Source organism: Platalea leucorodia (genome assembly GCF_965183815.1).
Source record: "Platalea leucorodia genome assembly, chromosome: 5".
Lineage (NCBI taxonomy): Eukaryota > Metazoa > Chordata > Aves > Pelecaniformes > Threskiornithidae > Platalea > Platalea leucorodia.
In genome coordinates, this window is record NC_138827.1 from 34,415,896 (window position 1) to 34,443,859 (window position 27,964).

General features: G+C 39.2%; 1 protein-coding gene across 1 annotated transcript; it reads left to right on the top strand.

Annotated features, from left to right (window-relative positions):
• Positions 1–2,098: 2,098 nt before the first annotated feature.
• GIPC2 (GIPC PDZ domain containing family member 2) lies at positions 2,099–27,705 on the top strand. Its single transcript, XM_082313828.1, has 6 exons — positions 2,099–2,351; positions 10,441–10,626; positions 13,687–13,867; positions 16,090–16,199; positions 16,941–17,022; positions 25,415–27,705. The coding sequence occupies exons 1-6, from the start codon at positions 2,124–2,126 to the stop codon at positions 25,567–25,569; spliced, it is 942 nt and encodes a 313-aa protein (XP_082169954.1). The 5' UTR covers positions 2,099–2,123; the 3' UTR covers positions 25,570–27,705.
• The last annotated feature ends 259 nt before the right edge of the window (positions 27,706–27,964 follow it).

The window sequence follows — 27,964 nt, forward strand, 5'->3', positions numbered from 1 at the left end:
AAATCTGCACAACCTCTGTATGTCACTATATGGAAACTTGACTCTCTTCATTCGCATTAACTAAATTGTTAACATCAATAATGATGGTAAACAGTATTTACTCTTTTTTAACATTGATTCAATTATCTTTTCAGAAGATAAGGAATGAGTTGGTAGAGATCAAGATTGCTAGAGGCAAGACACAAATACTTGTCAGTGTCACCAATTCCTTTGTAATACATTTTAGTAAATGGAAAATGGCATGTTTTAAAAGAAATTGCCCATTTAAAATTGCAAAACAGAAAAAAAACCGCTAAATATCAGAATTGACATGAATAGTTTGGTAGTGTTATTTAATCTATCTCATTTAATCTCACTGCAATCTCATCCAATTTATGGCAACATGCTGTCTGAATTGCATTCCAATAATGGGAAAAAGTACACACAGTTCTCTAGGTTCAGAGAAATATTCGGTTTGTTTTCTGGTTTCACACTGGACTGGAAAATCAACTATTAAAGTGTGACGGTAAGTTTATTCTGTGGTGTTTTTTTTATTGGTGGAAATGACTAGAATATAACAATCTCGAATCCAATTGTTTTAGATTAGAATTGGATAAAAGTTAGGCATTTTTGAGTGTTCAGTTAAATCTACCATATGCTATCTGGAAAGACTGAAATCAAACTGGCTTCAAACCTTTTTTTCCCAACAACATGAGCAGTTTAGAAGTTGTATGTATTTTCTAAGATGCTCTCGGTACTCTCTGATTAGCTATGCTAAGAACTTTTGACTCCGGGCTGCCTCCTCATAATTCACTTCTCTGTGCCCACCTGGTCTAATTCAATGTGCCAGAATCCTTTTTTTTTTTTTTTTTTTTTCTTCCCCTCCCTAGGGTTTTTTCTTTTTTATTGAGAGTCAGAAGATGTGGTAAGGCAATGCTGCTTCTCTTTGCAGCTTTATAGCAGATTCCTTTAGAAGTGCTGGATGTTGCCTCATGAAATTTCCACTCTTCACATCTTGAGTGGATTCAGTACACCAGTGAAAATGGAGCAAATTCCACTGAGGTGAGTGTAGTTTTCTGCTGGAGCACAGAAGACGTCTTCTGTAACGTGGGAACATCTAACTCGCTCTATAGAATACATTTCTCTATTCCATGGTGGAGAAGGAAACATTTAAAACCTACTAAATGTTAGAAAATACACCTTTTCAAATATTTATATGTTAAATCTCAGTATTTCAAAGCTGTTGTCCAGTTCAGTAGGAAGCCTCTTAAACTTTGCTTATATAGCGACCGCCTTATTAATCCTTAGAGGTTTATAGGTATGCTATGTACAATTGTGGTAAATAAGCAAGAGTTGGCTGAAGTCCTTGTATACTTCATGTTTGCTTTTATATACTGGATATAAACCTATTCTGATCAATATTTAGTACTTCATTATTAGTAGAAATTCCTGAACTAGCGAGTAGAAAAATGATAAACTTTTTATGATCTGGGTTTGTGCACAATAAGGGAAAGGTATATTAAATGTATATAAATACGCTTTACAGCGTACACTTTATATTAATACACAATTAGAAAAAAGCGGAAGAGATGCCTTGGCCAGAAAATGGACCATACCAGCCTTTGGGCATTCCTGGTGCGGTTAGTTCAAAGTGCCCTGGGCTTCCATTCAGAAAAGAAACAAAACACTCAAACCCCTCCTAACCGGTATCCGGGACAGGAAGGGTTGGTTGGTTGTATGAGCACAAAATCCGTGTTCCTCTGCGTTAGTTACGGCCGGTTGTGGCTTCCGGGGGGGCTGGGGGGGCCCTCGGTGCGCGACGCCGCTGCGGCCGGGGCTGAAGGGGGGTCGGGGGCACAGGCGGGGCAGAGCCCGCTCCCCCCCGCAGCTGCCAGGGGAGCGGGGCAACGAGCGGGCAGGGGAGGAGGCGCGGCCGGGCCGCCTCCTCTCAGCGGCCGCGGGGCGGGCGGGCGGGAGCTCGCCGCGGCCGGGCCGGCTCCCGGGGCGGGGCGGGGCGGCGGCCGGGCCCGGGCCTCACCTGGCGGCGACATGGCCGCGCGGGGCCGGGGCGGCGCCGGGGGCAGAGTCCAGCGCGGGGAGCCGGCGGCGGCGGCGGGAGCGGGAGCCCGCTACAGGCGCGGAAGATGCCGCTGGGGCTGAGGCACAAGAAGCGCAAGTCCAAGGAGGCCTCCAAGCTGGTGGAGAGCGAGGCGCCGGCCCCGGCCCCCGCGGCGGCGGCGGCGAGAGCGTCGCGGCTGCAGTTCCACACGCAGCTGGCGCACGGCAGCCCCACGGGCCGCGTGGAGGGCTTCGGCAGCGCCCGCGAGCTCTACGCCAAGATCGCCGAGGCTTTCGGCATCGACCCCGCCGAGGTAGGGCCCGCCCCGCCGGGAGCCGGGCATCGCCCGGGGCAGCGGGGGCTCTGCGGCGGGCGCCGGGCCGCTGCGCTCTGCGGGGCGGAACGGGGCCCGGAGAGGCGCGGAAAGGAGGTGGGGGCGGATCTGCGCGGTGACTGCCGGCGGGCGTTGTTTTGCAAATGGTTGTGGACCTGAGCCTTTTCCATTTTGCGGGCGAAAAAATTCCTTTTGCTCTTTCCAAACGAGCACTACCATACGGGAAAGGATACAAGCGTAACCGCGTTTAACTTTTACACGGAAAAACAACGATGCTTTTAGGCAAAACACCTCTAGTATCCTAGTTAACCTGTTGCTAGCCTGCTGTTTAACACAACTCTTAAGCACTAGGTCAAACCGTTTGTGTTACTGTCGAGTGGAATAATTATTTCCAGTGCAGGAGTTATTGACTGTAAAGATTCGTTCCAGTTTAAAAAAAAAAAAAAAAAAAAAACAAACAAAAACCAAAACCAACCAACCAAACAAAAAACCCCCACAACACACACCACCAAAAACCAAACAATAGATCCATGAGGGTAAATACCCAGAATGAAGGTAATAGGGGGTATAAATGCTTTAAATCTGACTACATTTTAAAATTCCGACTGAATGCGATGTTTGGAAAGTTTTCTGCTTTGCCAGGTAATTACTTTTAAAAGGCCCACTGTTTAAGTGAGGCTGTTTAAATCTGAAACAGGATTTTTTTTTTTTTTTTAACTCTGCTGCCTTTTTGATCTTTTTTTCTGAGCCAAGTTTTAAAGAGTTGTTTGGATAATGATTCATTTGTGTTTGTAAATGCATTGTTTTCTCTTAGTTAAAAGGTAGCAGCCATATCAAGTTCTTCCTATGTGGTTCTGTGAACCTTAACCTCTGAGTGGCAAATTGAAACAAAGTGCTAACATTTCCTTCTGCCTGCATATGGCTATACAGCTTGAGTTGTTTTCTTATTTGTAGCTGGCTCTTCTAAAGTAGTAAAGACTATTACTACAGACTTTGTTCTGAGAGTCTGCTGTGGCCTAACCTGGCAGCATTTCAAACAGTAAATTGTAAAAGAAAAGTGGCAGTAGCAGTGAATACAGTTTAACCAGTCACTGTTGCATTAAGTAATTAAGAAGTACTAGTACCGGTTGTCAGCCAATGCACCTATGTCCCAGACCTTCCCAGCTGCTTTCTGACCTTCTGCTTCTCTGTTTTCTTTCCATACTGAGCTGCTGTTCTCCTTTTGTTCTGTTCCATCTCCAGTTATACCTTTTACTCTCAAGTTCTCGTAATTGCCAGATTATCTTCTGTTTTAGTTTTCTTCCTTTCACTGTTGAACTTTTGCTGCTGATCTTTTGGCTCCACCAACTTGAGAAAGAACAGCGTTCACCAGGAAAACCAATTTTGTATGAATGGTGCACTCCCATTTCTCCTGCTAGATGTATAATCCGACACCCCCAAAGGTTTTAAAGGAAGCATCGAATGTTTCATGGGCATCTATTGCCAGCCTTGTGCTAAACTAGAGAAGTTTCTTCTTTTCTCTCTTTTTCTCTACTGTCCCATTCCTATTTGGTTCTATTGTTTGTTTGTTTTTTTAAATGTGGTTTATTGGTAAAAATGGATGGAAAGTTGTTGCTGGAGGCACTGAACTTAAAATCTTTTATTCAAGAAATTCAGTTGGCTTTAAAAAACTAAGTCATACGAAATGAAAATAGTGATCAAAAGCATACAGGTAGCACAGCAGAGTGAAGAACCTGAACCTGAGAGTCTTGCGACAAAATTTTGGACGGACAAGATAAAATAGGATAGATGAGTGAATAGCAAGGGGTGCCATGAAACGCGAATTTATTAGCAACTGTTGAGCTTGCTGGAAGTAAGGAAAGACTAGACATTTTAAATGGTATTTATTAATTAAAGATGCTTTTGGACAGACAGGCTGGTTTAAAGAATAATGCTAGAACCTATACCTCAGCAAACTGAAATACACTGAGGTACTCAAATGCTATTTGTAGGTGTTATCTGTGTAGGAAAGTTTCTGTGACCTAGCTATGCTGAAGCCTATGGGCAGGGTGATACCTGAATGCCTTCGGAAACAGGTACTATCACAGGGATCTCTGCCCTGCAGTGACTGAGGTGGAAAATAGTGGGGGGAGAGGGGGGGGTGAGAAAGAGCTCAGTGTAGAGAACATTTGGCTAACCGTGGCAGAAGTAAATACATTTAATATGATATGTAAGTTTACTGCAGTGTAGGCAAGGGTATGGATTCTTGGATAAGTTCCTGCTTAAGTGTTTTGGTACAGTTTGGGATGAGCTATACTTATAATCTGTCACTTCTTTTGATTCCGCATGGTTACAGCACCTCAGTTCCTCTTTGTGTCCCATCTCTCAGGACCAGCTGAGTTTAGCTTCTGCTGGAGGATCCTTTCCAGGATCTGTGACTGACTGCCAACACTGACAAAGCGAAGCTTGTATAAAACACAGTATTTGTTGGACAGACACTGACAAAAACTTCTGTGCAGACCTGGATCATGAATAGGGTAGGATGGGGACAGAACAAGACAGGTATAACTTCAAAGGGAACAATCCTCCACTCCTATGTTGTTTCCTAGGCATCTGTGAAGGAGTGAGCCGTAACAGCTTTCTGAGGCTTTTCCTGTACTTATCTTTTTTTTGTTTAGGTATTTTATTCTTCATCCATCTTCCTAGGTGAATATATATCTGCATTTCTGCCTACCTCTCTGACTTTTACCATGACTAGCATTTCTTCTTTTCCTGGTCCAAACTGAATGTTCTTTCCACAGGGAGGAGGAAGACAGCTTCTAGCAATGGATTGCCTGTATCATTAATATGAGCGCTGTTTGAGGTAGATCACATTGTTCTTAACTTTTAACTTGATTTCTTCAACAGGGTTTCAACAAGGAAGCACAAACCTAATAAAAAAAATATAAATAGATGCAATTCTTAACTAACAACACAACCCATCCACAGTTACGTATATGTTTCTGCTTGTGTAAATAATAAAAATACTTCCCCCATTTTTTCTTTAGAGGATGAAGTAGGAAAAGCAGTTGGAAAAAGTATTTGTGTACAGTCTTGGCCATTTAGGTTTACTACTCCATTGTGACTATCGGAAAATGTGGCAGGGAATGTTATGTTCCCTGTAAGGCTGAAAGTGCTAAGTGCAGCCTGTATGCTAAATAAACGAGCACTGACCAAAGGACAATGTGGGTCTGTTAAAGCTTTTGGTGGTGGTGTGCTCCTGTGAGAGCACATGGTAGGGCTTTAAAGTATTCAAAGTAGCTAATCGGGCACTGGGAGCATGGATATTAAAGTCTAACTGTACCAGGGCTATTTCTTGATCAGATGAGAAGGGAATGGTAAACCACAGAAGCTATATGGACTTTTGGTTTTTGGTTTGCACTTTTGATTATTTTGTTTGCTTTGGAAGGTGAAGTATGGTGGGGCTGGTGAGGTAAGTTTCATGCTCAGCGGGTGTGTCTGTCAAGGGCCCATGGAGGCTGGGGTTTCTTTCACAGTGGAACGAAATTTGCTTCCTAAAGGGAATACAGGAAAAGGGAGACCTTCCCAGTAGCACCAAGGGCAGAAATGCAGCTCCCTCTGTTTCTTCCCGTAACAAGAGTTCAGCCGCTGAGCTTGTGTCTGGGCTGTTGTTCCACGGGCCTTGCCTTCTCATGCTGAACAGTTAAGTATACTGTGAGGCTGTGCTGCATTAAACTTTCGTAGAAGTGTATGATTTAAACCTGTTTGATTTAAACTTTTATGAGAGAATACTGAAAAATAAGCCACTATGCTGAAACTTAGGTTTCTGAATAAAAGGGACCTTATTACAAGAAAAAATCTCAAGTGGATTTTAGGAGGTTAGAGAAAAGGGTTAGCTTGTGAAATCCTCATCACCAAACTGTTTGACGTTTTAGAGTGTATGCTTATGTGTTGAAACAAATTGTTCACAATCTTGCCTACAGATTAAAGACTTTAAATGAACAAACTTAACACTCCCAACAAACCACCTCCCAACCTATGGCAACAATGTTTGCTTGCTGTTGCCCTAAGCAGTGCTTAAATTCCACACCTGTATTAGGTGTGATGCTTGCTGTGTTGATGATCTGTATTCTAAATACTTTTAAGCTGTATAGCAGAACTTACACTGTAATTCTTGTGCACTCTGGGTTTAGAAAAAGAACAATAAACCACCGAATGCTTATTTTGTAGTACTTTGAATGTATTTGGGGAGGCAAAGTTGCATACCTGATAGAGTAGCAAAAGCACGCTGAAACCAGAGGACTTTGTTACTCTTCCTGTTGCTGCAGCTAGTCAAGGCTCCCACATTTTCCTCAGGGAGGATAAAGTAAGTAAGGTACCTAGAAAATGTGTTGGTGATTGCCTGATCTAATGACGCCTATGTATATAGGGAAATATGTCAGTGGGTGTTACATCTTGCTCAGAAGTAGAATTCCCATTTCCCCACCTCTTAACTAGAGAAAGTGATTATGATCTCCTTTGTGAAGTTGAAAGCTGCTGATTTTAAAAGCACTTTTAATAGCTTCTGAATGTGTCATCTATCAGTCAACTTATTTTTGAGTTCTTCTCAAGGTGTAGGCTTAATATGGAAGATGAGAATGTAATTAATATATAGGATATGCAATATGGTATTGCATATATACTTTATATAACACATAGTGTAATCCTCTTTTCTTAGCTAATACAGTTTCTTTATATAACACACAGTGTAACCCTGTTTTTATTGGCTAATGTTGTCTCTTCCTATTGAAAATACTGATGCAGGGAATAATCTGTTAGTAATCATATCCGACAAATCTATTTTATAAGGTTGTGCATAAGCCCCCTGTCCCTGCCAGCCGAATGGAATTTCCTTGTTCTGTGTGCTGCACAAGATAACTCTCTCAGTGAAGGAGGTATCCTAGATACTTCATGACTGATGTAACAGTTATGATTTATAATGTCTTGCTAAAGTTGGCATGACATGTCACAGCACTGGTATGCTGAGTTAAAGATCAAATGCATATGAAGGTTGAGGGTAAGAAGAGAGAGAAAAGACTTAACAATGAAAATTGCACATTCAGTTTTTTTCTTGCTTCTTTTCTGGGTGGGAAAATTATTGTCAAAAATATACCAAACTTTCAGTGAATGGAAGGTGTACTCTAGTAGCTGTTGTTTAATTATTTAAGTATATAAGCTGTTATTAGGTACCTATACTAAACTTATGTAAAATCTACAAAAAAATATCATTTTTGAATTGACAGCTCTCAGTCATGTACAAATAAAGCTGTGCTGTAACTGAGAGATGGTGTAACTATATTTTCCTGGGTAGATACATCTTTAGTACATTACTCTTTGCATATATCTGTTCTGAGAAAAAGCAGTTGTTCACTAAAGAGAATAAAGAATGATTTAAGTTTTATTTTTGACTGGCTGATGCTCTCTCAGCCTTGTGGTTAGCACAGAACTGACTCACAGAAAATTCTGCAGACTTATAGGCTGTAGTAGGAATGCCATCCAGATGAAGGTCTAAAAAGAGAAACTCTGGATCGAGTTTCTAAATATCACATTTCTGTTCTGTTGCCAATTTTATCTATTCAAAGGTGTGACAGTAGTTACTAGATGATTGTCTGTTTGACAAGGTCAGATGAAGGATGCTAAGGTCTAAAATGTACAGACAGTGCTTGTTGTTCATTGTAAGAACAAGAACTGAGTTGCAGTTGTAAACTGGCCAAGTTATTATGTAGCTTGAGAGAGAGCTGAAAATGTATACGTGAGCTTACATATAGTTTATTTGAACTGAACCTTCTTGGTTTAAACAAAAATGCTGATGATTAGAGATGATAAGTATTTATAAAATAAAATTTAATTTTCTACTTAAAACCAGCTGAATTTCTCTAGGTGATGTTACTGCTTGTGTATTAGTTAACTGAAAAACTTTGCATTACCTGAGAGAATAAAACTAATGTCTTTTAAAGGTGTGCTGTTACGACTCTCATTGTGAAAGTAAGGCATTAGATTGCAGTGGATGGTTGATGAGTTATGTGAGATAAGCAATTAGCCTTTGAAGTTTGGTGTTTTGTTTTTTTTTTAACAACAACTAAACAAGACCCCCCTCATCAAGAAACACCATCTCACTACTAAACTTCCAGTTTTTAAAACCAAACCCCCCACAGTTATAGAATCTAAGTTCTAGAAAGCTTCAGAAACTTGAATGTTCTCTGTGAAAGCATTAGGAAAAGTATTCACCCTTCATTTCACCTGGAATAGATTTGAATAGGTTGGTGACTTTCATTTCAATTTTTCTGCTGTCATCCAGTGATGCCAGAAGGAAGGAAAAGGTATTTGGAAAAGGTTCTGGTGCAGAAAATCCCGTAACTTGTGCAAGGGTAGTGAGGGAAGCCGGGAAGGCAGGAGGAGACCCTGCATTTCCAGCGAAGCACTGGAGGGGTCGGCAGGCCGTGGGCACAGCTCTGTGCCTGGGTTTTGGGGCAGCTGGGCTGGCCCACTGCTCCCCAAGGACGGCTGCTCGAGCGGCTGCAAAGATGAAGGACACTGAAGGGACATCCTGCTGCTGTTTTTCTCAAATGCTAGGCTGGCTTCCCGCTGTGTACTTCTTTTCATGTGTAAGCACTGCTTTTTCTGTTTCCTAATTTGGAGCTGGTGTGGGCAGTGGCTGCAGGGGGGTCCAAGGTGTGCTCTGAAGGAAAATAATGTCCGGCAGATATAGACAGGGGGTAGAAAAGTATCTCCTTTTATCTCTCGTCCTCTCAGAGCCACATGCATCCTGCTGGCAGCAGAGTCTTTGTCTGATGGTTTGCAGCTGTGGCTTTGCCACCTGTGCTGGAGGGCCAAATGGGGTGGCAACTCTCCTTCTCTTCATGCTTCCATTGCATGTGAAAGATGGTCTTTAGGGACGGTCTTTGCCTCAGTGAAGTAGATTTTAGGGATTCTCCAAGTTTCTCTTGGAGCACAGTTTCTCTATTTTGGCTGCTGCCCTGTGCTCTCCAGTGCTGCCCAGGAGGAGGCCGTGCAGGGCCTCCCTCAGCTCTCACTCCTCTCTGGCTACAGCTTGGAAAGGAGTCGGGCAAGCGTAGTTACTCTAGCTGTGAGGAGGAGCACTGGGTTTGTTCTTTTCTTTTTTAGCTAGGCTTTTCAGTACAGCCCGTACTCAAAGAGCAGAAAGTCCAAAGCCTGCCTGGACTGGCCAAATTCCTCCATGCAGCACCGCGGTGGGCAAAAGCACCATCTCTGTTCCTGAGCAGTACAGCTGGGTGAGTCTCATCCTGCCTATGCCCAGGACAATAAACCTTCCAATTAAAGAACCACTACTATAAGTGTAGGGAGAAAAAGAAGTGTCTAACAGCCAGTGCTGAAGGGGAATCCCTCAGAAAGGCTGATTTATGAAGAAAAAAATTGCCCTATTTCTTAACTCTTGCTTTTACTAAGCTGGAACAGAGATGACTCCCACTTAGGCTGGAGGAAGGGCAGGAAACTAAGCAAGCTTGTTGGAGAGAACGTGCTCTGAGCTAATGGTGGAACATGTGGAGCAATATAAAACATTTCGTGCTCTCTCCTGACATTCTTGTTTCGATGAGCTCCCTTTTTTTCCATGAATCTGCTTTCAAGCAGGTATATTTTGAAGCAGTCCCTAGTGATGTTTGAATCCTGTGGAATTTGGGGTGGGTGAACGATGAAGCAAAACATGGTGGTGGCTCTTCGGTTTGCTCACTCTAACCTCTGGAGCAAGCTGTTCTGCTGTAGCTCAAGATGCCTGTATCAGAGTCGGTGTGCTGGGACAGGCTGTGAGAGACTGCTCACACAGATATGTCTCTCTCCTTTGCTCCCTGCCAGCTCTTATCTGCAGAGTTTGAACTATTGATGCTTCCTGTCATGTGCGTGGATGGAGACTATCACCTCTCCTGGGGCAGCTGGAGAAAGGGAGTTATCATCATTTCAGCTATGGATCTGTCAAAGAGGCCAGAACTATGCTCTCCTTTTAACTTCCTATCAAGCTCACCAAACCTAATATACTGTTAAACTTAATGTTGTTTGCTGTCCTCCTGCACAGATCATGTTTTGCACTTTGAACACTCATAAAGCTGATATGGACAAGCTCTTAGGTGCACAAATTGGCCTTGAAGATTTCATATTTGCCCACATAAAAGGACAACGAAAAGAAGTGGAAATTCTTAAAACCAATGATGTGCTTGGGCTTACCATTACAGACAATGGAACTGGATGTGCGTTTATAAAGGTAAATTTGATTACCAGTGAAATACTTTGTTCTGTAGAAGCTTCTGTTACTATAAGTTTAATTATTATTTTAATGATCCTTTAGAACTAGAAAATCTTTTATCATCATATATATGGTAAGTAAAAAAATAAAGTTGCTTTTTTTTAGGTACATCATTCAAAATTAGTTCAGCTATTTCTGTACTGCATGTCATTCAAAATTAGTACATTTGTTCATTGCTTCTGTAATGTGTATCAGCTTTACAGTGTGACCATCGTATTTTCCGACCTACCCTGAGGTGGTAGGTGTTAGATACGGCTTGCCTCTGCCCCCTCCTTTTTTAAGTGATTTTCTGATGTCATTGATTAGGTGCTTATAGAACATCTGTCTCTCATGTGATAATGAGATCATGTTCTTTCAGTCTTTATGACTGTTCACAGGGCAGATGCCTTTGTGCTGTATAAGAATAGGTGTAAGTACAGTGCTTTTTCAGCTTTCTGATACTGTTGCCTTAGGTAGGATGAATTAAAATGTGCTAGGGATATGGATTAACACAATTTACTACAATTAACTTGAGTAGCAACTATGGGCAGTAACATATACAATATATTAATCATAATTGCTTTCCTCCTCCTTTTCTATATGACCTCCAGATGTTTTGAGACAAGTAGAGGCTGAGGAAATGATGCTACCCTTCTTGCTAGACTAGGTATTAGGAACCTTAATCAAATTTTTTGGTTTTTTTTAGATGCTTTGTTCTAATTTAATCCAATTATCTATTATTAGTGAGGCACTGGCAATTATCTTCGATTACTGCTGTCCCAATCACTGTTCTTACTGCTGTTGTAAACAGAGCTTCTTGTATGGAGAGGCTGTATTCTCTATTCATTCCTTAGCTACCACGGATATGAAACAAGATGTGGTTTAGAAATAGATTTGCTTGTCTTTGTTGTGGAAAAATGTGACTGAGATCACACTTGAGAAAGTCGAGATGCAGTGAAGGTTTCAGCAAGCAGTTTGGCAAAATCATAGCCTCATTTTTATGTTTATAGACACAGAGCTCTGAATTTCTAGTGGTAGCATCCATGCAGCCCATAACATTCAGCCACACTGCTGCTTATGTGCTATTTTAAAAGAAGGCATTGAAAGCACTGCTTCAGCGATTAAAGTTCACGTGTGCAGCACTGTACGGAGCGTTACTCTCTCTGTGCTTGGTTGGTAATATGGGGAGAGAGAACAGCCATCACATAGACTACTGCATAATTGGAGCAGACTGGAAACCACCACATTAGCAAGACAAGCTGTAATTTCCAGTAAATTGTATAAAACTTGTCTGAACAAATATATCATTGTCCTTGTACTAGGCTAATAAGCAGTATAATGAATACGGTGCAGTCTTTGTGGGAATGCATCAGTTTAAAGGAGTTTTTAGGAGCTTACTTTGTTGCTGTTGCACATTAGCTAATGGATTTTTTTAAAACAGCATAGAAAATACATATAAAAAAGTGAAAGCTGCATCTTTTTTATACTTGGATGTCTGGGTAAACGACTAAGCAGACAATGTCTCTACTTCAAAGTTTGATAGAATTTTTTGTTTATATATTTACTTTCCTTGAAAAATTGTTGCTATGTTCCATTATTAATTAATGATTAATATTAAATTTACCTATTTGTGGGTTGTTGAAACCTATTATGAGCTGTAGTAATTGGTGTTAGAAACCAAGTGAAGAAGAAAAGCTAAATGAGAATGAATTCAACACACAGACTAAACATTAGTTGAAGTCTGGTGGGCACGCTTTTGAATCCTGGCACCTGGTAACAGAAATGCGTTTGGGACCTGGTTTCGGGCATGGGTACGATACCCCACTCTTCATTCACCATGAGGCTTCTTTTTCGTTTTAATCTAGGTTAAAGAAAAAAGTGCTAGAAAGAGTTAAACTCAGCCTGAAGCTAAAAATTGTTGCAGTGTATTATAGGACATTGAGCACTATCACACTTCCCACTGACTCTCTCAAATGGAGGCACATATGTGGGCTCAGACGTGCGCACATAAACTAGAAGCAGGTTTCTGAGATACTTATGCAGCTAGGCTAGGTGTTATAGTAGTAGGTGGTAATATGTTTATCTCTGTTGTCTAAATGTTATCTCACTCAAAGTTAGCCTGAGCAACATCAGTCTTTATTGAAAAGGACATTGTTTGGGAAGGTATTAGAATGAAATTCACACCTCTACAAAATACAAGATATTCTACTATGTTATAGCTTTTCTATTAAATAGCCATAAGATAAGGGCTTACATGACTTAGACACATGATAAACAAATATGACAGCATATAGCAACAATAAACAGAATCACTGAAATTTTAAGTGTCCTTTAATTGACATGCTATATCATAGAGATCTTTTAAAGATTGGTGGTTTTTCCTCACTTTTTAAATTCCGCTTCACAAAAACTATAAATACTAACTTCTGTTACATTTTCTGGCCTTTAGACCATTTGTATTTGTATTCCACGAGATGGCATTTAGAAGAATTTCTTATTCTTTATTGTTATTTCAGAGGAAATACTTTAGTATGCAGCTGTATAGCTTGATGAGGAAAATGGTAGAAGTTTTATCACTATAGATGGGTCTTATTAATACTAGCCCTTTATAGTATGTTATTTTTTAGTATATCAGAGACATTTTTTAATGTCCCTGAACCATACTTGAGAAGAGAAAATAAAAGCCCAAAACTCAATTAAACATTCACATTACTGACACATTTGGGTTCAGTTTTAAAGCACAAAAATGTTAGCTTATTCAGAAGCCTGAATTTCTAAAGTATGATTGCATTCTTTTTTTTTTCCTGTTGATTTTATATTCGATGCTTATTAAAATAATTTGTTTGAAAAATAATGCTTTCCAAAATATGTTTTATGAAAATCTTATCGACAAAATGCACTGCTGGTACAATAAGCTCAACGCTATTGATGTTTTTAACTGACATTCTTGAAACTCTGTGGTGTCACCTTGTTACCTTTTAAAGAAATGTTTCTAATTCTTTTTTTTTGTTTGTTTGTTTTTGTTTTTTAAAACAATAGCGAATCAAAGAAGGTAGTCTTATGGACCAAACCAAAATGGTCTGTGTGGGTGATCACATAGAGACTATAAATGGAAAAAATGTGTCAGATCGTCGGCATTATGAAGTTGCCAAAATGCTAAAAGATCTGGAGAAAGGTCAGATGTTTAAGCTGGAGTTGATAGAGCCTATGAAAGCATTTGGTGAGTGACCTGATTGTCCACCTTGTTCACTGGATATTGAAATCCCAACACTGAACTGCATTGTAAGTTTGTTTTCAGATTGCAGCCAGGTGTCCACTGAAGGTAATATAACTGCTACGAGAAAGTACATTTGGGTTTTTTCTTTGAAGTGGGAAATGTACGAATGGATTTTCTTCCATCTTGCTTTCTCCAGCAGTCATCCTGGTGTGGGCTGCCTCAGCCTGACTCTCGTTTGCTCGATTCCTTTGCCACCACATGATGATGCAAAATAAGTACAGGAGTTGTTTCATAGACACAGTTTTAAAGCATGGATCACTTCATTAATGTGCTGATCCTTGAACCTCCTCTTCTCTTTTCCTCTGTTGATATGTAATCCCAGTTCATCTGTGTGTCAGATTTTTCTATTTCTGTACCTTTTACTGGGGACTGCACTTTCTAATGCAGAAGGATGCTGCAGAAAACACTCTCTGGGATTTCCTAGAGCACCTCCTTTGCTGCGTGCCTGCCTGCTCTCTCCAACTTTTTTGTGGATCTCTAATCATACAGCAGGTATACTCAGAATTGGAAGAAAGCAGTATGGCAAAGCTCTGTACCTACCACCTGCATGCTATGAGAAAGTTATACTTACATAGGAGGAATGCATACCTACTGCTAATCCTTATGTATATTAATTTTATCAATGTGGTAAACTTCAAAAAAAAAAAAAAAAAAAAAAGGTAGGTTTAGCTCAGGAGTCAAACTAGAGACTGAGGTTTAATTTTTATTCCCTCAATTTTTTATAAGCCCCCCTGAACCATGTAGCATTTTTCTGTAATAAAAACTTAAAAATACTGCTAAATTATAAGTGTGTATGTGTCCTTGTGCACATCTGCACTAATAGCAAGTTCAAAATCACCATCTTCACCACAGCAGCAAAAGTACAAAATGTTTATTTTTCAAATCTTTTTTTATCTGTTAGTAGCTTACAACTGCTGTCATACACCAGTCTTGACACTTGGTGTCAGAATAGCAGCAGAAATTGAAAATGAGAGAAATTTGAGATTTCTTTTTGCTTTTAGTGCTTCTGTGAACAATGAGGGTTGTGAGTTAATCTCTAATGCATTTGGATATAAGTTGATGTTCTTGTTAAGAAAATGTGTATGTTATACATTACACTAAAGTAGTACTGCATACATGTAGTATAGCAATTAGTAATATAGGAATACCTATTTAATATGGGTCTATAATTTGTATTCAATGCTGAATGTGTTACATAGTCTATTTGTAAAGACCAGGATAAATCAGAATTGATTTGATTGATGACTTCAGCCATTATTTAATAGTAATTACTTTAGTCAGGTGATTAAGATACCTTTTAGTCTGCCTATGATGTAGCGGAGGAAACCTGCTAATTCCATGGCAATACCTTTTATCTGACGTTGAATTAAGAGGCAATCAGAGCTTTTTGGACAGATTTTTGGAAGATGTATGTTATTTTTTTACCCCACAGAAATTACTTTACAAGTTGCAGTGCCCAGTAGGTTAGAATATCCTGCCTCTAGCCTTAGGTGCAGTTAGGCTTTAGGCACAAATTTATTCAAGATAGTGTTTAAGCTGCAGCATGCTGAGAATAGCCCCAGAGGAGATGACAAGCAAGATCCAGATCCTGCTAGACAAGTAGGGGCTGAATTCCTGTTAGTTTCAACACAAGTTTGTGAGGCTGTAGAAATAAGAGACAAGCCTCTGTGCGAAATTACTAAATTTATTTTTCTTCCTCTCAGCAGAATGTGAAATAAGTATAATTTACTGGTTGGATATCTTTCTACCATGTGCACACAGGCTGCCTCAGCTACTCTAGGCAAGGCGTGTAGCATAGAATTAAAGACTTGGTCCTTACCAGTCACAAGCTAGCCCTCTATGAATTGGTGAAAAATTAATAGAAACAAAGTAAAGACTTCATAACACAAACTCTAGATTTAAATTACGTGAATATGAAAAATAGTTTCTGTCATGGCCAGAGAGATTTGGTCTGAAGTACTACAAGACAAGAAATTGTCAGCAAAGCTATACTTAGAATACAGTTAATTTATAATTAAATTTTTACATATGTCTAGATCTTGTTTAGAATAAAAAGTGAAGGTAATGTAATAGCCGAAGCAGATACATCATATTCTGACATACCATATACTTAGTTTTGTTTTGTATTCTTTTCTTTTTGTTGTTGTTGTTTATTTCGTCTTTAGAAAAGCTGGAACCAAGATCCAAAGGTGGAACTCTGCCAGAGGCTAAAATCTCCAGAGGGAGAGAAACACTTCGGCTGAGAACCAAAGGCCCTGCTACTGTGGAGGAAATGGTATGGTTATCTTGAGGCCCTTCAATAGTTTAATCGTTTAGCACCTGATTTATTCTTCCCCAAGGTTGATAAGGTAAAGTAGGAAGGGGAAATCTAGATGTTACAAAGCTTGCGGGATTTAAGATGACAACAGCCTTCTGCAGGGAGAAATGCTTATATAAAGTTGAAGACTAGCAGGGATAGGATGGGGCTGAGCAATCTGGAAACAGAGAGCTTATATTTAGATGTCATTGATTACATGGATGAATTTAAGGTAGATTAGACTGAGGAGTGTTGAAAAGAGGGAAGAAGGGGAAAAAAAGGAGGGGACGGTTGAAGAGTTGGTTCTGTTTCTGACACTGCAAAGTGTACTGGGCTGGTGTAAGGGCCGTCATTAGGAGAGGCTAATAACATACGTTGACATGAATATGTGTAAAACCAGGACTAGGGTTTGGAAGAAGAAATGTTATTTATTCTGGGTTCCTCTAAAGCTGATGACGATTTGATGAAGATCCGTATTGTCAGGAGATGTAAAGCCCTTGTTTAGTTTGAATGTGAGAGCTGTGTGGCTTGACATTAAGAGGAAAGCTCAGGTTTGTGAGAAGAGCGGAAGAGTGGAATAACGTGTTTTACTTGTAGGCTTTGTAAGTCTAGGTGACTAGGATGGGAGTAAGGATAATCAGTGGCGAATTGCTGGTTATTTTGAAATCTGCATGGATATAATCATACTTTAGCTCTTTTTCTCCCTTTATTTCAATGAAGCCAACTGAAGTTGAAGAAAAAGCAATTAAAAAAGTGGATGAGCTTCTTGAAACATACATGGGGATAAGAGATCTTGAATTAGGTGAGTTTTTAATAGATACATTACTACAAGATTAAACCGTTTCTCATTTTCTGTAGTCTGAAATTTATTGACTAGTCTCTCAATGTAAGTGAAGCAAAATTTGTCCAGCATGCAGTCTCAAAAACTTGCCTGTATTTCTGCAAATGTGTCTCTGATAAAAGAATCTCTCACTACAAGCTTTATGATGTAATTAATTAATCCTCTCTTCTTCCTGCACATTATTTATACACTATTGCACAAATTATTTAGCTGCTAGCCATTAAATGTCATCATTGTATTCTTTCTGGCATATATTTTCTAGTGGAGCTTGTGTGTACCACATTTAAGGATTGTTAAGGATAAGCATGTCTATTTTGCTTTTTTGCTCTTCTGCCCCTTGGCTTAGACACATCAAAGTTGATCACTGAAGTTTGAATCTGAAATCTTCCTCATAGCAAGGGAACTGACAGACTAATTGCACAAATTTTATCAAATTCTCTAAAGGCTGTGTTCTGAAGAACATGGGAAATTTTCCAGAATATTTACTAGCTGTCATGATCGTCAATATATAATGAAAGAAACTATTTAATACCGGTGTCATAAGTTCCTTAAAACACCAAACTTGTCCTTGGAGCTGTTGCTTCTCTCTGTTAATCTGACAAGAACTAAATAGGAACTTCTGTTTGTATGGGAAGAAGCTGCAGTATAGCTGAGTAAGAAGTGCCTCTGTATCCAGCTGTGGCTGGGTGTAGTCCTCATATGATCTTGTGGAACTGCTGAGACAAAGAGGAATGTATTTATTGTTATGGTAATATCCAAAAAAATCAGCCAAGAATTAGGAAAGGATAAAGCTAAATGGAAAGCGATCTTGAAAAGAAAGCTTTATGAGAGAAGTAGAGGAGGCAATGCAGAAGAGAAAATAGGTCTGGCATGAAGCTAAGGGCAAAGCAGGAGGGTTGGACAGGCAGCAGTTAGCACAGAGGAATGAGAACAATAGGAGATTATCTGATTAGCCAAAAGTCCTTTGTTGGCTGCCTCTACCGGCAAGCATCTGATTGGCAGCTTCTACTAGTTTTCTCACAGGAAAAATTGTGGGTAAAGTATTATTTGTCCCCCATCCTAAGGTAGAGGTGGGCTTCCTGGCATAGAAGAGAGAGCAGAGCTGCTCAAAACTTGTGAATTCTGTTTTGTAGGTAATATCTAAACTTTCCAGTTCCCAGAAAATGAAAAAATCTCAAAAATTCTCTTCCTGGTAACTCTAATATGTGATGCCTCTGCCATGTAATACGCTCCCAGGAGCCCTGTGTGGTGCTGACCTTCTGTTTAGGTTAGGGAGGGTCCCATGTCCTGTTGCTCTTCTAGAGCCTCTGCTGCTCGGTTCGTCTCTGGCTCAGGGTTCAAAGTTCCAAGTCTCGTGCCAGCCGTCCCTCGGGGAGCTGTTTTTGTCCTGCAGTTATCACAGTCCCAGCTCAAGCTGGTGCTTCTGGAGGCTCCTGTCCTTGCAGGTTACCTCCAAGGTCCCCAGGCTCCTGGCCCTACAGGAATAAGCAGCTATAGGTGTTATGGTTTTGGTGTCCATAGCCCAGAACCCTGAGATCCTAGGCCAGAGCATGGTTTCTTGGGATGTTGAGGTGTGCTATGTCCTGCTCTGGGACAGGGAAGCAAGTTCCAAGTTCCTGTGGGAACTGGTGTTCCCTGTGGTTTTGGCTCTCAGTACTGTAATGGGATGGCTCTTGTACAGCAGACTGAGGAGTTCAGCTTTCAGCACATGTGGCTGAGCTGATTGCCAAGCACCTGATAGAGTTTTCCCATGAATTCCCTGATTTTTTTTTTTTTTTTTTTTTTTTTTCTCCCCCAAAGGTCTAATGTCCTTCATCTTTCAATATGTAGTTTGGAAAGTTTCAAAGAATGCCTTAAAAGAATACTCAAAGAAGGAAGAGGTCTTTGTCCTCAAAGATAGGCTCTTCTTCCCAACTGGGTTGTTGTTTTGCCCTTCACCTCTTCCTTTTCTTCCTCTCAAAAAGGCAGTGAAACAAAGAGAAACTGTCAGGAATCAAAGACTACAGGGTTCACATAGCTTTAGTTTGCACCTTTGAAGCCATTTCCTAAAGTTCAAATCTTGGAGTCGAGGGCCAACAGTGATGACAAAAAAAAAGTTTTATCACTTTTCAACAATTAAACAGCTCTAGGACTCTTTAGGAAAGGAGAGCTAATCACCTGTCACAAATCTGTTCAATTAACATATGTCAGTTTTTCATATACTGGATGTGATCAGTCACCCATGAAAATGAAATATGAGGAAAGGATTCATTCAGAGAATGCCAATCACCACTCAGCTAGAAATTTCACTCATTACTCAAGCCAGATTAGTTGAAAATGCAAGTCATCACAATGCGACAGCCGACAAGTGATTAAGATCTCAATCATTGCTCGCTCCCATGCAGTTCTGTTTGTCAGAAGCTTTGGATGTCAGTTAATATTGCTCTTTCATCTCCATTAAAATGACACTTCCACGGTGTGATTGAATTCTAAGACAGTGCCCCAGTTTTAAGCCAGAAGTTAGAAAGAAAGGAAAGAAAAAATAATGTAAAATTGCAGACAGAATTAAAGATGAGATAAAGCCCTTAATTTTTGCATAGTTGAGTATCTTGACAGTTTCAAGAATGGCTGACTAAATCTACACACAAATCCCTAAGCTGGAGCAAAATGCTTGGAAAACATTTAATGGAAATGCATACACTTTTTTTTTTTTTTGGCACAGTTTTTTATTTTCAGAGATCTAAATGCTGTTGAGATTTACATACCTGCCGTTTGAATGCACTTTTACCTTTTTACCTCTTTATTTTACTGAAAACTGGACTTAATCTGCATAAGGGACACTTGGCTCTGGAAATATATTGCTCAGCTATTTTATGGGCACATTAGAAATTGGGCCAAGGCTTGACTTCAGCCTTCTTTAGAACATAAATGCGCCATTGAGAGATAATTCAGGTTATTTTAAACCCTGTCAGTGCTTTCTGGTAAAGGAATGTGAACAGTCGATTAATAGGAGGGGTTCAGGAAACAGTGTTAGTGAAAAATACTGCTGGCATTTATTTTTTAAATCAGTGAGGCTTGAATTGTTACAGACTGTAGTTGATCCCAAAGATTCTGGGTGGGAAGAAGCCTGGATCTATGGGATCCAACCCCAGAATGCTACTGATGGAAAAATAATGGCAAAAAGGGCTTCCCTTCCAAATTTTTTCTTTCAGCATCTTTTGGCTAGCTCTTCTTCCACTGATATTTTGTTCTGTTTTTATGCTTTTGGATGATTATTTCCTTTTTGTTGTTCCCTATAATATTGTCAGACATTACATATCTTCGCATATTCTCCATCTCTGTTTAGAAAAATTTCAAATCTACTTCTCCACTCTTGACTTTATTTTTCAAACTTACCGTCTAGTCAAAGTGTCCTAACAGGTTTAAACTTTTTGTCACCCAAGCTTCTTCTCTTGGCTCACTAATCCAACCCAGCAATATTGGATAGATGTTTTTATCTTGAAATGCTTCGACTAAAGTGATATTCTCCCCGAATCTGTTGTTTTCTGCTCCTTCTGTTGCCAGGCTTCCTTTCTCAAAGGATTTTATTGTATACACTCTGGGGTATATTGTTTATGACTGTTCGTTTACTCTGAGACAATAATGGGAGTTTTGTGAAAAAGGGAAAGGTAGCAAGTCTAGTTAAACTAGAAAACTTCTCCACTTCAAGAAGAATTAGTGCTTAATAAAAAGAAACAAGAAGAAAGGATATTTCTAATGGTTCCTTGAGAGCCAGATCTGACAATGTTCAACATGAAACTAAATCCAAGTAATGTTAAACACTGGAAACTGCAATGACATGCTTCATTTTCTGTCGTGTTTTAAGGAAGTTGAATGTGAATTCTAGCTCTTTTAAAGTGTCAGGCCAGAATAATAATAATAGTTAGCTTTTGATGAAGGCAAAGCTTCTGATAGCATTACAGCTAAATAAATATTCAAGTTTCTGTTAAGACTTGTGAAAAAGTTTTTTTAGAAGTTACAGGATAGGGTATAGGTAGCAAAACCACTATGTAAGGTGGGTTGTAACAATAGCAGGCAGATCGTAGCTTTCATGGCTTGTGCTGCATGTGTCTATCAAAAGTGAAAATAAGGATTTTGTGAAAGATCTTTGAAGTTATTTTAAAGGGGCGAGGTTTAAAAAGCCAACATACTACTTTGTTCATATTCTGGGAAGCCTGATATTGGGCTTCTCAGTTGAAGTTGAAAAGACTTCATCACTTTTAAGTTTGCTGAACTTTTCACATTTTATGTAAAAATTTCTCAGGTTTGAGCATCGCCTGAAGTGAGATTTATAAAAAAAAAAAAAAATCTGAAAACAATTGGGGCTATCTGGAGTGTGGAAAAATATTCTATTGGAATAAAATTCTTGTAATCACTTATTGTGCAGCTGTTACAAGAAGCAGTGGGGGTAAGGGAGGGGGATGAAGGCAATTTGGCACGGAGCTGTCACCCTCCGAGAACCAGTAAAGTTTTCTTCAAGTTGGCAAGTATCTGCTAAATGCCTTGGCAAGCAGTAGTTTTTGATTTGCCTTGGGAATTACGCATTGCAAATGTCATTGTGTAAACATGCGTGTTCTGCACAGCTGTGCCGACCAGGGGATGCCATCCCATGTCTGTGTTAACTGTCTGGGGAAATAAAAATACGTACACTGGGTGATCGAGAAGACTGGTCAGCTGTAGCGTTCCTGTGTGTATGAAGCTAGCGAAGCAGGGTTCAGCTTTGCACATTCGCGTACATCAGTGGTACAACTTGTGTGTGACAGTCGGGAAGGATGGCTGGCATCTCGCATTAGGATTTGCTGCGCGGTAATACGAGGCTGCTCACACTAGAGGTCAGCACCAAGCTGTCGAAAACGTGCACCCCCGCAGGCAGGATCCTGCAGTCTCTCCACAGAAGCGTATTTCATTACATCAGGTGAATCTGCAAAGGGGAATGTGCTTTCATAAATATAGTACATTAAATGTACCCTGGTAGTGCTGATTACAGTTGCTCAATGCAGTTGAAAACACTTTGATTTGAGGCTGCTGCTTTTGCATGGTGGTGACATTCTGACTCCTGCTTGATGGGGTTAAAAGTTGTCTTGATTATCTAAGTTTAGTAGATTTTGGTTTCAAGTTTGGTAAATCTATAATAAACTATTTTTAAGGTTCTATTTCATAATGTGGGCAGCTCAATCTTTAAAGAAAATTGTGTTTGAAGTAACATTTTTTGTTAATGACAGTTTATTATTGTGTAATTCTGAGGTTTCAAGTAGGGCAGTTGAACTGTAATATAATGCTGTGTTGTCTTGTTTTATCGCTGCTGTCTGTGTCTTATGGCTCTTTCATATGTCTTGACCAATTTATCTTAAAACTGGCTAAATTCCTTGATCCCACTCGTTCTGCTGGAATGCTTGTCTAGATCCTCACTCTGTTGATGGCAGTTTTTGTTTAGTATCTTGAGTAACTATATCTAGACACGTTTGCTCTTGTGTCACCTTGCACAGCTCTTCTCTCTCCAACCCTCTCCCAGTGTCTATATAGAGTAACTTCATATCCTGGTTCATATCCAGAAATCTGTGAAATTTAAATTACACCCTTCACCTCATTACCTTCAGGGTGGCTCCTCTGTGAGTACCTTCTTATGCCATGGTGTCAGGGGATATAGGGTGGTGTTGACAGGATAAATATTTGTCTTTCGCTTGTTGGGAAAAGTCCCCTGTTTAACGCCTGTTTCCCATCCAGACTTCTCTGAGTCAGTGTCCCATGAACTTCACAGGGGACACAGAAAGAATCAACACAACAGGGATAGGGTTTCTTCTGGCAGGGAAACAGGTCTTGAGAGTCCTTGAGAACCACTAGTGGTGCCTGGGAAGCTTGGTTACACTTGAACTGTCTCAATCACAGCATTTAATTTGTCAAGTTTTATGTAAATTTTCCTTGGACTGTTTTGTGTAGTTTGGCATGCTGCGATTCAGTTTGAAGCCTCACGTCTGAACATAGTTAAAACCAAAACGTCAAATTTCTTCTGAATTACTGTTGCTGACGTCTACAATGTGGAATATGGCTCAAGTTTGCTCACAGCTTGTTATAAGTTTGCATAACAGCAAACACTGTTTGCCAGAAGTTCATAACTGTCAATAAACTTGAGCTGAGTTTCAGTCAAAATAATATTAAATATGTTTAATAAACCTTCAGAGCAGGGGAAGTTTCTTTTCCTTTCTATCAGAGAGATTTTGCCATGTTGATACAACACAGTGCATGAAGTAGATGGCAGACTGTTCCAGTGAAGATGGTCTGCTGTGGCTTCAAAACTTCCTTCCCTTTCTCAGGCACTGTAATACAAGTTTTCTGCTCAGATATCCCTCTGAGAAAAGGCTGGAAGCTATCAAATCCTTCAATGCGAGACTTGAATTTGATATGTTCATGAAGAAAGTGGTGGTTACTTGATGTATAACAAAAGATGGAGGACACCTTGCAGAATAAGGCAGGTGTGTAAAGTAACCACAAAATTAAGCAGACTTTGAGGGTTTCATCTATTGTACACCACCATAATTTCTTGCGAATGTGAACAGAGGCTGTGGAGCAGAGATACAGCTCAGAAAATAAACTGTATTCAGCAGTGCTGTTTGTGCTGAGCCTATTTTACAGAGTCTTCTGCATCCCTCAAACCATGATAGCCTGCTGCTAGTAGTTCCCCTGGCCTAGCTTAACCAGGAGAAACTCCTGTGCTGACACTTTTCGTCCTTCAGGGAGGTGCAGGTGCCATGACTGAGAGGTTTGAGCCCTCACAGTTTTCATTTGCTCTAATGTCCCTGGATTGCCAGCATCCAGTGTTGTTTGGGATAGACTTGTAATTTGTTTTAGAATCTGAGAAGCTACGCAGTGGCTAAAGGTGAGGGATGAGCACAGCAGCTAAGGACTGACCCCTAAGCAGCAACTCCAGTGTAGCCATTTCCAAACTAAAGTCTAGAACTTGATAAATTCTGATACTTGGGTGTTAAATAAGAGAAAATGCCATAGAGCATGGGTATACAAGATATCAAGAGTCTAACTCTGTTATATCAGACCTCTCTGCTTTAACTTTCCTGGTTACAAAGATGTTCCTAGTCTTTGGTGGCTCCAGTTTATTGTGCACAGCAGCAATGCCTTTCCCATGCTTTTGGACAATTCAAAACACCTGGCTGAGACTTCCAGAAATTTTTGATTTTTTTTCACTTCATAGTGGCATAAGCACAAACTTTCCCAGCCTTGAGGGTGCTATAAATTAAAGATTTGCTTTTCGGAGCTGGAGGTAATAATAACTGAAGCACACTCATGCACTGAAATTAGTTACTCTTTAGTTTGGATGGTATTGAAAACAGTGTGGCTCACAATAAAGGCCTCAGTCTCTTTACTACCTGGAGGTGTGTTTTGGGTTAAAAAATTAAGCTAAAGTTAATTAAAATGAAATAAAATCAAGCTGAAAAAATAAAGAAATTTGTTTGATGTCATATGGTAATTTTTTGAGAGCACAACTTCTTTCAGGCAATTGCAAACATACTGTGTCCAATACCTAACAAATCAGATTTTATTTTTCTCTGTATTTTACACAGCACATAAGTTGAGCCTAGTATTTGAATTCTTGTTTTCTAAAGTAGGGTATTCGGGTGTTTTCTCTAGGCCCATTTATCATCACTCCTTTCTAAATGCAGGTCATGCTCAGCATGTGAACTCGTAAAACATGGGTTGTTGCTAGCAAACCCATACTAGCTTGGTCGCATGTATCTATTATGCAGGCTGTATGTTATTTTCCATGTTCAAACCCTGTGCCTTTTGGCTTTCTATGAAAAACGTGGCCACTTTAAACTCTGACTTGTTGAGATCTTTTCTTCGTTGTTTAGGGGAGAAGAACATTCAGGTTTGCCTTTTGATCTTCTGGTTTACATCAGCAAGCTCATATCAAACTTACTGTTGGTGATGAACTGGCATGGGTCTTGTTATTGCAGAAGAGTTGTGCTTAACCTTGTTTTTAGACCCATACTTCATGTGCCTCCAGTAATGAATACAGAATACAATTTAATAAGAGTAAAATGAAGGTTCGTTAAATTAAAAATTAAACTTCTGCCAAACAAACAGAAGAATATATAAAGAGCACTCCAAGGAAGCTCTCCTGTTTATCAGAGCAGAATGTAGCTAGTGTGGGGGGATTTAAGTACATAATTCCTATTGAATTCTAAATTCAGTAGGTAAGCTTTACATCTCCCTAAGATGACCTTACCTGGTTTTGAAAATAGACATTCAAAAACTATCTTGGCCATATATGTTAGATGTCACTTTCATGATAATTACATTATTTTGTTTTGTTGCTTTTTAGCTGCAACAATGGTGGAAGCTGGAAGAGACAAGAAAAACCCAGATGAATTTGCAGTGGCATTGGATGAAACTCTTGGAGACTTTGCATTTCCAGATGAGTTTGTCTTTGATGTGTGGGGAGCAATAGGTGATGCTAAGCAAGGACGCCTAGAATGAGAACTGTGCAGTTTATCAATTCCTATTTGAAAATAAAAAAATTATTTTCAAATATGTACATCAGAATTTCAATACTTTTATTGATATGAATCCAGGGTGCTCTGTATAAATATTGTTATCTGCAACTTTCTTTTGCAAAGGAAGGTTTCTAATGGAAATATGAAGATAAACCCAAAGTTCTGACAACTACACATTTAAAACAAACATTTAATTTACATGTAGAAATCACTGTGAGGCGTGTGTCAAGGAGATATATTTATACAGACATTTTATGAAAATTAGGTATTTTTTATTGTACATACACTTTGATATCAATATTCTGAAGAGTATTAGACAAATGCAACAAAGAGTTTGGATTATTTTATCTCTTCTTTAGAAAGGTTTATAAACTCGTTGAAACACTACCTAGCTACGCGCTGCAGTTCCCTGGTCTTCTGTTGTCCTTATGTATTCACATACACAGCGCTGTGGAAAACCGGAAGCCTTAGGTTTTCTTACGGTTTGGCCTGGACGTAGTCTTTTCTGTAGACAGAGCTGAGAAAAAGCTACCCTGTTTCTGAAGAACCTGAGTTCAGGAAAAAAAAATATTCTTCTGAAACATGAGAACTCAGGTCTTCGAATGAAAAAGACTTGCTTTCATTTGAGTCACAATAGACGCTGTCTGGGTATTACTGAGATGAGTAAGTATAGTAGAAATGCTTAAACCAGGAAGCTACTGCTTTATTCATATGCCATATTATTGCAATAGGAACCGTATAGGAAGAAATAAACGTTAATTTTGATTACTATTCATATATTTGAATAATATCTGTAATCTGGCACTGGAGACTAGTGTATGACTAAGTGCTTAACTGATCTTTGCATATGCTAAATGATTTGTTGAGATCCTAAGGAGTTCCCCTGTTGTCTGTTTTTTTTCAACATGGCAACAAAGGAGACACACTGAAGGTGTTCAAATCTGGAAGATGGTATTGTAAAGTCACAAACAATCACAGTTTGGATGAAAATGCATGCCTAAACCCTGAAAAATACATTAAGCTAATTTTAGATGTTAGGATTTCCAACTATATTGTACATAAACATTTATTTTAACGGATAATATTTTACTAATAAGTCTCAGATTATTAAAAATGAACTGTCTCTTTTAACATATCTGCTATGCCTGCATTTATCCTCCTGTTCACACTGTATTTAGTGAAGAGCAATGCAATAAGTTTTGTTTTTACTCTTAACTAGATTCTTTATCTGTTTTTACTGTGCTTTGTTTTAATCAAGACAGATAGTTGCTCATATGTTTAGAAAAAGCTACTTTCAAGTGATTACTATAGCCAAATAACATGCCACGAGTGTCCTGGAAAATGAAATTGAACAAGAATGTGGGGCCTGACATGGGAACGTGTCAGAGCTTTTTAGTATTTTTATATTCGCAGAAGCATATGAAATAATGGGTATTACAAAAGTTTTTTCTAAATCACTACCTAGTTACTTCTGAGGAAAATGTCTTTCATGGTCTTGCAGAGATCTCTGTAAAATAAAGACTATGCCAATAATTTTACATGTTCTATGTCACTGATTTTTTTTTTTTTTTTTTTTTCCTAAAACCATAACATTTGAAGTATCATTGAGAGAACAGGTCCTCATTCTCTTTACTATGTTATTTAGGAAGGCTCCTAAACTCCACTTCAGTCTTTTGCCCGTGTTACAATAAGTGAATATTTCTTATTGTTATGAAATATTGCATGAAGTCTTATAAATACTGTTCAGTGGTCTTTCAATGGGGATAGTCTCCAATTTTATAAATGCTGTTCTGAATATTTTGCTCTTGTATCTCTGATTTAAGGATAGGCTTTCTCATAATATAGCTATTCCTTTTTATGAAATGAGTAGTATAGAGCGGTATGGAGGTCATGCATTTTATTGTATTTAAGAAGTTCAAAGGTGTCAAAATTTCTCTTAATTGTACTAGTGCCTCATATCACCAGTGTGGGATGAAATCTATCTGTATCTTCAAACAGGTGTGATCATTATCAATTTCTATAAGAAAATTTGAATTTTAGTAAAATTTGAAAATAAAATTAAAGAAACTTTGTAAGGATGTGGTTAAATTTTAAACTAAGATTTAAATAGTGATTGCAATTTTACTAGCATTTACTGCAATAAAGTATGTTGATATATCTTAATAATTTTTCTGCGTTCTTATTTATGCATGCACTATTTCCAGCACATAAGATATGATACCACTAAATTATTTGCATTTTCCAGCTATGCATGTATAAGTTGTCACATGAAAATCACACTACCTTATAAAGTATGATAAATACTGCTTGCTCTTTGTAATGATTTGTGTAATAAATTAATGTTGTTTTACTATGGAAATACAGCCTGCAGATCCCTT